General features: G+C 58.4%; 3 protein-coding genes across 3 annotated transcripts; 1 reads left to right on the top strand and 2 right to left on the bottom strand.

The window, feature by feature from the left end:
- Positions 1 to 148: 148 nt before the first annotated feature.
- Positions 149 to 3,566, bottom strand: WHR41_05105 (uncharacterized protein; the record flags this gene model as incomplete). The annotated part of the gene is made up of 3 exons (XM_069373710.1): positions 149 to 2,552; positions 2,613 to 2,991; positions 3,052 to 3,566. 3 exons carry the CDS (start codon positions 3,564 to 3,566, stop codon positions 639 to 641), a joined length of 2,808 nt encoding a protein of 935 aa, XP_069229038.1. The 3' UTR covers positions 149 to 638.
- Positions 3,567 to 7,815: 4,249 nt separating this feature from the next.
- Positions 7,816 to 9,209, bottom strand: WHR41_05104 (uncharacterized protein). The gene is made up of 3 exons (XM_069373709.1): positions 8,592 to 9,209; positions 8,021 to 8,528; positions 7,816 to 7,965 (listed from the first exon to the last, which is right to left on the bottom strand). Exons 1-3 carry the CDS (start codon positions 8,971 to 8,973, stop codon positions 7,959 to 7,961), a joined length of 897 nt encoding a protein of 298 aa, XP_069228940.1. The 5' UTR covers positions 8,974 to 9,209; the 3' UTR covers positions 7,816 to 7,958.
- On the top strand, positions 9,188 to 10,405 carry WHR41_05103 (uncharacterized protein). The gene is made up of 5 exons (XM_069373708.1): positions 9,188 to 9,381; positions 9,491 to 9,619; positions 9,765 to 9,936; positions 10,007 to 10,189; positions 10,261 to 10,405. Exons 2-5 carry the CDS (start codon positions 9,590 to 9,592, stop codon positions 10,329 to 10,331), a joined length of 456 nt encoding a protein of 151 aa, XP_069228977.1. The 5' UTR covers positions 9,188 to 9,381; positions 9,491 to 9,589; the 3' UTR covers positions 10,332 to 10,405.
- Positions 10,406 to 10,842: the final 437 nt, after the last annotated feature.

Raw genomic sequence — 10,842 nt, 5'->3', positions numbered from 1 at the left:
AGAAACAACAAAAGCGACAGGTCGAGGCGCAGACGGCCATCGCGGGGATCATCGAAAAATCTCTCAAGCCAACCCTTAACCGAAGCAGAGCATGGCGAAAGGGGGTGAAATAGAAAAAGCAGTGGTGTATCATCTTCCCAACAAGCCGTGACGTAGCGAGCAACTGAGCGCGAGGCGAACCCGGGCTTGAATCGTGGTATTTCATTCAAGCCGCCGCGTCCGAGGAATCCAGGTGGTGTAAACAGAATAAGTTAAGGGGGTTTGATAGAATCGAAATGTCCCAGAGATGTTGCGAGGTCCGGGAGCTGGTGCCGCGCGCGCGCGTGGAATAAATTGCAAAAGAACAAGTAATCAGATGTAACAGTCCGCTCCTCGAGATGGGTAATCGTACTCCGTGGCTGCCAGGAAAAATGAGTGCTTCCGGCGGCCGCGAAGAGCTGCGTGTGCAGGGATTTGAGCGCGCCCTATCGCCGCCGCTCCTCTCCGCACCTGTTGCAGATGGACGGAGTGGTGCCGGCTCAGGGCGCGCCCGGGTATCATCGAACACTCTTGGTGTATATCATCGTAGCCCGTCTACCTTCATACTCCTAATCGCTCCTTCGCATTGGCGTTGCATGCCTTTCATTCTCAGACATCACTTACAGGCTCATTGTGAGCCACTCCCACTCCTGCGGGCCAGTCATCATGTTGGGAGGGACGCCGGGAGGTGGTTGCGGTCCAGAAGCGCTGCCACCCTGCGGACCCATGGCAGCTTGCATGGGCATGGTGTTCTGCTGCGATGAGAACTGGCCGTGCATCGGTGACACCTTTGATTGCGCGTCTTTCCTGCTCCTGAGGCCACCGCCAAGGCTCATGTCATCCGCGTCGCCCATCTCCGTGTCTTGGTTCAGAGTGTTGGACGTTTTGCTCTGACCTCTCTGTTTCTTCGGCGGGATGGCGCGCGTAGGGGCTGACGCGGGTGCGATCGGAGTAGGTTTCGGCGGACCAGGTGCGATGGCAATCGGGTTCTTCGTCGTCGGCTTCTCCGAGGCAGCACTCGTAGGAGTGGTAGCCGCAGTGCCAGTACCAGCCGAGCCTGCGGTTGATTTCGGCGAGTCTGCGTCGTTGGCGGAAGTCCTCGATGGCGTGTTCGTGGACTGCGCGATCGAGTTCTTGCGGCTAGCCATCTTCTTCGATCGCGAAGAAGTGCCAGTCGAAGGGTTGCCACTGCCGCGGTTGCGCTTCTTGATAACATCAGTCTTCAAACTCAATGGTCGAACCACACCATGCAGCTTGAGGAACAAGCCGCAGGCGTTGCAGAGAGGATGACCCTCCGGGTTGCGGCGCCAAAGTGGTGTAGTAGTCGTAAAGCAGTTAGTACAAGTCGTAGGAACGCTGCTGTCGCCGCCAGGACGTGGGCTGCCAGGTCTGGAGGGAGCTGCAGAGCTGAAGTTAGACTCGGGCGGTGAGTTGGGCGAGGATTGCGGGCGAATCGAGAACATGCCAGTGGCCATGCCAACAGTGTTCGGTGTCGAAGTCGTACGAGGGATCTTCCGTGTTCGCTGCGGTCCGCTACGGTTGCGTACGTCGCTGACCGAAGCGGAAGAAGCATGTCCTCTACCAAGTCCGCCCTGGTCCCACCCACCCTGCTGCTGCTGAGGAGACGGAATCATCTCCGCGTGCCCAATAGTCACACCTTTGCGAGGTGGACCGCCGGGATATCGAGCAGCTGTGGGGTTGAACTGGTTGGACAGGTTCTGCTCCCACTGGTAGCTGTTCGGCACGTCTGACACTGAAAGATTGTCGTCCATAGGCGAAAAGCTCTGGGACATGCTTTGGTCGCCAAAAGACATCACATCATCCTCGTCGTTGTCGGAGTCAGCGCCGAAAGTGAACATGTTCTCGGTGCGGCCAAAAGGAAGACTGCTCGGGCCGCCAAAATCGTGTCGCATGTGCTGACTATCGAAATTACTGGGCATCTGGAATGCGGATTGGCTGAAAGAGCTCGGTTGGCTGGCGGAGGTCAGGGCGCTGAACATGGATTCGCCGTTGGGGTTGAAGACATATTGCTGCTGCGGCATAGAACCGTGAGACGGGGTTTGGCCGTGGTGCTGAGAGAAGTTGGGCATAGAACCATAATGTGTTTGGTGCTGCTGACCAAAATACATCTGTTCTTCCGGCATAGGCTGAGGTGTCGAGACTGTAGAGTGAAAGGTCGATCCAACGGGTGAGTGAAAACTACTAGGAGCCTGCGACTGTGGCATCGAAGTTGGCATGCCGTACATGTTGCTGAACCCTCCACTGTTCATCATAGGTGAGCCAACTGGCGAGAAGTTGAAGTTGTTCTGCATCGGTCCCGCGGAGTTAATGATTGGGTCGTTCTCGAGATTAAAAGTGTCGAGGTTGAAGGGTAATGACCCCTGAGGGATGTTGGGACGGAGCGTTTGCGCCGAGCTGGAGCCATCCAGAGAGTAGTCTGGCAGTGCTGCTTCGGCCGGTACATTGTGGTCCAGGAGGGAGTGGTTACTGACGGGCGGTACCTGAGGCGAGGCTTCGGCTCGTCGCTTAGGTGGCTACACGCTGTTAGTTTGATTCTGAATCATGACGCGAAAAACTAGTAATCAAGGACTGACCCTTCGCTCGTCAATGCTTGTTTTCCGCACATGCCTGGGCACATAGCCAAACTCGTTCAGGGCGCGGCCTTGCTCGAAAGGACCGACAGAGGGAGCTGAAGCTCGAGATAGATTGAACTCATCATCTTGAATCTGCTGCTGGCGTCTGTTGATAGCAATACCAGAAGCAGTCGCAGGCGTAGACTCGAAGTCGGCGACTGCACTTGAGGGGGTAGGCGAGATGCCTGCGGGTGTGCCGATGGATGTGGGTACAATGAAGTCGTCCAGATTCATCGGTTCATCGGTGTTCGCGGGCCTGATAGTCTGATCGGAGGACTGCCTCAGCTGAGCGATTCCACTGGGAGCGTTGCGTGCCTGTTGCGGTGGTCGCGAGGGCAGCCTGTAATTTCGCCGTCGTTAGTAAGCAAAGACAATAGATGGAGACACCCAAAACGCATACCCTTGCTGCAGCCTCTCGCGCTCCTTTTTCCGCAAGTTCATCGACATCATGCGCCACGTCAAGTTCTCGAGGCGCTCGCTGTTCGGCAGCTGGCCCTTTGTCCTGGCGTACAACTTCCAAATCTGCGTGCCCAGCGGGTCGTTCTTCTGCATGTCCTCGGGCGTCTCGGTCTCCACGCCGTCATCCCTCCATTGGTCCAGGAACGAGTCTTGCAGCAGGCCCTGGCGGGCGGTGGCCTCGCTGGGCGAGCCGTCCAGCCTGCCCTCGAGCGTGCTCAGCGTGCTGGCCGAAGTCAGCGACTGGATCGCGGACGAGGAGCCGGAGACGGTGGGGTCGACTTGCGAGGGAGGCATGCGCACGTTGCGCGGCGACGAGGGCGAGGTATGGCTGGCGAGGGCCTTGTCGACGCCGAAGGCAATGGCGGCGTTGGAGTCCATGAAGTCGTCGGCGAGGGCATCGGGCGTTCGCAGAGGACCCCCACGCTGCGCCGCCCGGCCGCCGTGGGCTTGGGGCATGGCCGTGGGCCGGCTGGCTGCGTCGCTGCTAAGAAAGTCCGCCGGGTCGGGGGCGGAATGCTGCGCGACAGAGCACGCGACTACTCGGGGGCGGGCGCAGTGCAAGGTGTGTCGCGGAGGGCGGGCAGGAGTGCTGGCGGGCGCGGTGGTGGTGGTGGTGTTGGAGTGGCGGCGGAGGGACGGGCTGGTATGACTGCGGCCAGTCGCAGCAGCGCCAGGCGTGGTAATACTGCAGGTGTCGGCTGGTCGTCACGGGCGCGACCGGGCACAAGGGCAGCCAGGGACTACCAGCGATATGTCTTGGGCCGGGCGAAATGCTGACTACCTTCGCTCTACTGGCGCCGGCGGAAGTCAAAGCGCAGGCACAGGGTGGGTTAAAGTGGCAGTGGGTTTATTAGTGGGAGGAAGCGCGCCAGCAACGGCAGTCCAGCGTGCAGCGGCGAGCGTCAAGTCAAGCCCTGGCTGCCGTCACCGAGCCCACAACCCAGCAGCGAGCCCACCGCCCGCAACCCACCTCGCCCACCTCGCCCACCTCTCAACCGGGCCCTGCTGCCCCGGCCGTGGCGCGCTGCTCTCTCCAGTAGCGCAGCCTGTGCAGCCGGTGCAGCCTGCGCAGGCCAGAGGCTCACGCGCGGACGACTAGCAGTAACCGAAGCTCCAGCGCCCAGCGGCCAGCGACGCCCGCTGCAAGGCAATAACTCGGCCTCTCTCCAACCGTGGCGCGGCCCTGTCGGCGGGCTCGCGCGGCCGCCCGCTAGCTCTCGCAGAAACACAGCAGAAGCAGCCGCAGAAGCGCGGGCGAGGGCCTCCACCACGCCGCATGCGCCGCGTGGGATGGAAGCCGCACGGTGGATGAAAAGGCCAGTGGGCCCCTGCATGCACGCCCTCGCAGGCCCAATCACATGTCAAAGCGTCCGTTCGTCGCCAGAGCCGAGTCGTGGGCACGGCCAGGGTCAGCAGCGCCCGCGCACTCGTTTGTCGTGCGCCGCCGCGTCTCTGCTGCTCGTACGCGACGCCGTTTCCTCTGCGCTGGGACGGATCGCGGCCGAGGCGCGCCTCGATCGTGTCTGCTGCACCTCGATCGCTAGAGCAGGACATGCCGTCTTGCTCACCTAGCTGCCCTGCTACAGGCTCGTCGACCTCCCGCCTGCCTGCCCGCCCGCTGTAATGCCAGCCTTCTCCCGGCCCTGCAGCCGGGGTCCGGGGCCTTGACCTTTTTTTTTTTTTCCTCTGGGCTGTTTGAGCGAGCGTCTGGGGATGACGTTAGGGTTGCGCTTCGGCGCAGGGAGCAAGTTGAGCGCCACAAGTGGGACGCTCGAGACAAGTGCTTGTCCGCAGGGCGGTGCATTTGGCTTCTGGGCCTTATGTCGGCAAACGCCGCGCGCGAACTCAGCGTCGGCTTTCGTCCGACGTCGCGTGTCCGGCGTGCGTGGGAGCGTGCGGGCACGATTAATATTGAAACGTCCTGCTGGATGTCTGGAGCACGGGTGGGGCAGCGACTAGGATCAAGACAATCAATGAATGTATATAGCTATATGGAGCAATGTCTGCGGGATCTGGAGTTGTCCAGGGTCGGCCGCGAGTCAGGTGGAGCGAGGTGGTCCGGAAGATGGCGACGCGTTCCGTTGTTGGAGATGGAGAGGGCATTCTGCAGAGTTTCGATGCGCTGATCGAGCGCATAGGCGATGTTGCTACAGCCCACATACGCTCGACTCGTCCGAATCGTGCGATGTGATGTTCCTACCTCTGCGGAGTCGAATATCGCACGGCTCTGGTGCAGTTGTAAAGGACCGATGACGTTGGACCGTTGAGGCGCTCAGCGCTTGACCTGTCAAGCGGCGTGTGAACGGCCATTAGGGCGCGTGGCCGCTGATAAGACAAACTCCGACGGGCGAATTCCAGGCTGGGGAAGCTCATTTTCTTTTTGGCGTGGCTGCACGCCTAAAAAGCAACACATTTCGGCGATCGCGCACACGACTGTTTCGCGTCCTCGCGTGCGCTTTTGCCAAAAACGGGTGTACCCTGACCATGCCGAAGTCCCTTGTGAACCTCATCGGCCAGTCCGCTCAAGTCCTCGCGGTGATCTAGAGTCATGTCGCGTACTAGTTTGCAGACAGGTGGAGCCCATGGCGCAAGCAGCAATCGCCAGGGTCCTTGTTCAAACGACGACTCGGTCGTACATAGGCGGAGCCAACCACGAGAACTGCAGGTCTAGCACACGCAGGCGGGCGGAGAATGCCAACCGCGCGCGACTCACACGCTGCGTTCTTGCGAGCGTGTGTCCCGCGCGCTGGAAGCACCGGGAGAAGCAGGGTTGCGACGTCGAAGACTGAGGTGGAGCCGGTGGGACGCCGGTGTGATTCCTTGCCAGACGACGGACCCGTAGAAATGCAGATAAGGCTGGGCGCCTCTGGACCTGGAGAAGAAAATGTTACTTAATCGCCCATGGGGAGAAGCGCAAGTCGGTCGTCTAAGGATTGCCTAGACGTGCGGACGGTGGTAAGCGTAAAATGAATGTCTTGCAGACGTCACTTTTCCGAAGCGTTCAAAAAACTTTACCTTCTTGCTCACCGAGCGGTGTAATTGAAAACGAGCGGGAACGAGAAGTCTACCGCGGCGAGGCGCAAGTCCCAGACCAGCCGAAAGTTTCTCGTTCTCCGGTCGCGCGGGCTTTGCTCTCACATGCCAGTGCGAGCCAGCCAGCGCCGCCCAGCGCCTGAACCCGCTTGTCGCAGTACGAGAGCATCCGCAGCAATATTGTTGCAGCGGCCCAGACCAGACACGGCAGCGTGTGCGATACGGTCTGCTCCGACACCTGGTGCATGCCCTTCTCAACGAGCTGGCCAGCAGCCACGAAGGATCTCAGCGGTCGTGTTGCGCAGCCGGTTGTGATGAGGCCGACGAGGCCTTGTGGGGGTCCCCCTACAAGGCACATCTCCCTAGCGTGTCAGACAGCGGAGTGGGCGGGTGCATTACTCGGCGAAAAGTAACGTGAGGCTGAGGCGACAGGCAGAGACACCGCCGTCGCCTGCCACTTCCACGCACACGCAGCCTCGGCAGACGCGATGGCCGGAAAGAGCAGAAATCCCACTCGAGACCGTGAAGATCGCATGCCGGTGGCGTTTCGACTCGCTGATCTGGCGTGGAGGTGGCCGGGTAGCTTTGCTGTGCAGCGTGGGCGATGCAAAGCCTCGGCGGGAGTGGGTGTGCTCGTGTGGGTGGTGGCCCAAGTGCCCGCAGCTACGAGATAGCGGTGGGGTCGACAGAGATAAAGGGTGGTCCGGCAGCTGTTGGCGCGAGTGGCGGAGCATTCATCCGACGAGCCGGATATGTTTGGGGGTCACGGAAGAATTACACGTCCTCCATGGGCATATGGCGCTGTTGGGCAGGAGCAAGCGAGGCTGCGTCGGACGGCGTGGGTTCCCAAGAGAGCTCCTAGTCCAGATGAGCGCGAGTGATATGGAGTTCTTGCATTGGTGCAATTCACCGGCAGCCGGTGACGAGGCCAGACAGGAAGGGAGTGGGAGTCGGCAATTGTAGAGAGATCAGGGACCGTCGCCCAGTGGGGTGGAGCATCGTCTTGTAGGCAAGAGCGCACACGATCGACTCGCTCGAGTGGTGCAGAAAATCTGCCAGCCGAACTTCATAGGACTCTTATACGTTTCGCGCCAGCACGACAAGATCACGACCTATCTCATATCTATCACGCCAACTGCAAGACGATAAGCGGCGTCGTGCTGTCCACGAATCGCCTGGCGCACGCATGTCGCAAAACAGCGCCATCCCTCCGAAGCACGATCTGCGGCCTGGGCGCCGAACGACGGTGGTGCTGCAGTTTGCCTGCCTACTCGGGCAGTCTTGACCGCCACGTGACCTTGCGCTATCATCCCTCGTGTCCAAGATCGCTGCCTATCAAGATTGCGACACCGATGTTATCTGGATAACGCGCCATGATCTTAGAGCCTGGGGCTCCGCAAACGTGGAGAAAGCGGTCGCGTGATGATTGCCCTGCAACGGTACTTATCAGACTCGAGCATATGCTCTCCCAGCGACATACGGGCCGGATGACTTGCATGACGCTTGGCAGTTTACAAGGTAGAGTGATAAGCGTGGTAAGCACGTGGTTTGAGGGCGAGCCTTGACCTTAGTACAGATAACGAGCCGAAACACGCGACTTGACGAGCAGCCATTAGGGTGTACTACCCGACCTTGGGGCCACTGAGCACGTACCTGGACTTGGGCATATAAATTGAAAGCAGGTCCAAACTTGTTCATTTCTCATTATGTACTCATGAGCCTGGTAAAACTTCGACATCCTAGACCGACTATATCTTCGAGGACGAGCCTGCGTGCCTAGAGGATGTCACCATATCAGTCATTATTCGATCGAGCCTAAGACCTGGAGCGATGAAAGTCAGAATGGTTTCGAGATGAAAGGGAAAGCTTTCACTCACATGTGCTCGTGGAAGAAGTTGAGGAGAAGCTGGTAGGCCTTCTCGTAGTCGGCCTTGACCGCCGGGTCCTTGAGGTCGCCGCGGGCAGCCATGAAGCCGTGAACCTGGTTGGGGAACCACTCGACGACGTTCTTGGTCTTAACGGCGGCGTGCCACTTCTCGACGTCCTCCTTCGGCTCGTCCTTGGACGGCAGCATGGCGAACGGGATCTTGATACCGGGAGCGTCGTTCGCGTCAACCATGGCAGGGTGGCAAGAGGCGGCGGCCTTGAATTGTGTGCCCTCCTGGGAGCTCAGGTTTACGATCTTGCCGCCCCAGCAGTATCCGACCACACCCCACTCCTTGATGTTGGAGCGCTGGCTCTGAATCTCCGAGAGAACCTTGGGAATACGCTCGAGGGTCTTGGGCGGCGCGGCCTGGGTAGAGAAGAATTCGCCGAGCTTCTTGCCCTTGTCGTCGGTGTCCGGAGGGTACCAGGAGATGTCGGCGGGCTTGCCATCGAAGAAGTCTGGAAGGTGTAATGTCAGCCATCACTCAATGCTGTTTAAGCCGCTGAGGATAAATCGCTTACCAGGCATGAACACCTGGTACTGGTGCTCCTTGTCGCCGTGCGCAAGGATGTCGGCACCCTGGAGGGTTTGCGGGAAAAAGCCGAAGATGTCGTAGACGACGAGGAGGGCGGACTTTGCATCCTTGGGGCCGGTGGCGTAGGTCTTCATGCCATTGATGGTGGTCCACTCGCCCTTCTCCTTGTAGCCCTCGCTGACGACCGGCGGGACGGTGCAGCAAGCCTTCGACTGCGTAGACATGGTCGCGAGTGCTCTGATGCCGAGCTTGTTGCAGATTTCAAAGGGTTGTTTGCTGGCTGTTCTCACAACTTTGGTGCGTAGAGACGAAGTTACGGTTGGGAGCGCTTTGCAAATTTGAGGGGTTAAGAGGGGAAGTCGTAGCATGATCAAGTGGAATTGGTATTAGAAATACCTGCAGTTAGTTCGAGCTGTTGTCTGCTGTACCTCCACCAAGGAGGGGCAATGACTTCATTCTATAGAACGCGATTGGATCCGCTAGGCACAGATTACCGAGGGGCAGATCGACATCCGTCAGCGTTCCGGTTGATGGGTTCAAACATCATCTGTTGTAACGGCTTATGCTGAAAGGCCATAATTTCGTCGCTCTCGAGCGCGCTCTCGACCGAAGACATTTGGCCGACAATCTCGAAGCCTCCCATGTCTGGCTGCAGCAGCTATTGAAGCTGCTGCAAGTTCAACAAACGCGCATGCGTCGATGAATCCCAAACGAGAGCAGCGTTGCAGAGCTAGCCGTCAGGCGACGATACGTGATCTCAAACTGAGTGCAAAGCGGTAAGCGATAATTAATGGTTTCTACCTTACCATGTACCCCATAACATTTCACATTTGCCGCACGACGCTGCGTCCAGGACGAAAACTGACGGCTGTGAAATGATGTCAGCCAGTTGGCCCAAGCTTCCCTCGCAGCTCCGACTACACGCGACTCGAGAGTCACAGGCCTGAGATGCTTTGCTAGACAATAAACATTGCAGCCGCCAAAATGAGTTTCTTCAAGAACCTGTTCAAGGAGGTATGGTTTCGATCTTTCCTTCAGGTCACGGACCTGCGGTTTCATCCCAATGACCCGGCGCGAAAGCTGTGCTGCTTCGCAATGTCGAACGTCATCCAGTACAGCGAGCCTTTGTCATCCATAGCTAACAAAAATGCTCTCATAGTCCGCCAAGAAGGATGTCATCACTCTCTTCCACAAGCCCTCGAACCAGGCTTCTGTGCGCGCGCACACGCTCCTGAAACAGACGGCAGCAAACGCTACCGCGACCGCTACAGAGGACCAGGCAGCCGACCATGCCTCGCAAAGCAAGCTGGAGAGGACAGAGTTTGAGCTCGGTAGGTGATACGAAGTTGCAGGATAATATATGGATTTGGAAGAGGTATGGCTGACGCGAGCCTTGCGCAGACGTCCAAGAGACCGCTCCTACAACCGACCAATTGAGCAGCATCCTCGAATACCTTGGTCCCGCACAGGCTGGCAGTGTTATCTCAGACGCCACAGGCACCACCGATGCGCTGAAGAAGTTCAAGGCCAACGAGAACTCTTTCAAGGCCCCGGTGACGGTTGACTGGATGAACGCTCGCGCAGGTACGTCAATCCTCATTTTACTTCCGTTTTGCTTGAGAGAACGAGTGAACACTGAGCTGACGACACATCAGTTGTTGGAGACAATGAGAGCGAGATCATGAAGCTCATCCGCACCCTTCCTAAGGAGACCGAGAAGGTGTAAGCTTTGACAAGAGCACCAATGTACGAATAGAGCACTGTTGATACCTCCCAATTGAACATGCAATTGCATCGCAATGACTTTCGCACGTAAGGTAGGTAGCAATTTTGGGGGAAGCTGTATTTGAGGATTAAACTGAGACCAGAGGTCTTGGTCTGCGGACGCGCTGGTTTCGGGTGTCTGCAGAGAGGGAGGAGGCAAACGAAGACCGCTTGCAACCCGTGCGCAAGGCTCACTGCCTTCGCCTCAATTCAAGTGAGCTTTTGAAAGCACTGACAGTGAATTCACTGCACACCAGATAATGACTTCCTCAGGCAGCACCGCAATGATGTGAAGGCCGTTCGATGGCCGAAAGCGGCAGTCGCTCCTTCCACATTCACTCGCCCGTGACAACCGCCACCTTCCGTGCCTGCGCAAAGTCGCCGCCACTTTCATTCTCGACCAACACACACGACATCCACTCGCACACTCTTTCACAACCCCGACAGCATACATCGCCGCATCGCCGAGCACG

This window comes from Cladosporium halotolerans, assembly GCF_011745625.1.
Source record: "Cladosporium halotolerans strain TM138-S3 chromosome Unknown Sca17, whole genome shotgun sequence".
NCBI classification, from domain to species: domain Eukaryota; kingdom Fungi; phylum Ascomycota; class Dothideomycetes; order Cladosporiales; family Cladosporiaceae; genus Cladosporium; species Cladosporium halotolerans.
This window is presented reverse-complemented; position numbering and strand designations above follow the sequence as displayed.

Excerpts from the sequence above, each read along its gene's own strand:
- WHR41_05104 (XM_069373709.1), bottom strand. The coding sequence starts at position 8,973 with ATGCTACGACTTCCCCTCTTAACCCCTCAAATTTGCAAAGCGCTCCCA. Across the intron at positions 8,529-8,591 it reads GTACCAGGTGTTCATGCCTG|ACTTCTTCGATGGCAAGCCC; the intron begins GTAAGCGATTTA and ends TACACCTTCCAG.
- WHR41_05103 (XM_069373708.1), top strand. The coding sequence starts at position 9,590 with ATGAGTTTCTTCAAGAACCTGTTCAAGGAG. Across the intron at positions 9,620-9,764 it reads TCAAGAACCTGTTCAAGGAG|TCCGCCAAGAAGGATGTCAT; the intron begins GTATGGTTTCGA and ends ATGCTCTCATAG. Across the intron at positions 10,190-10,260 it reads CTGGATGAACGCTCGCGCAG|TTGTTGGAGACAATGAGAGC; the intron begins GTACGTCAATCC and ends ACGACACATCAG.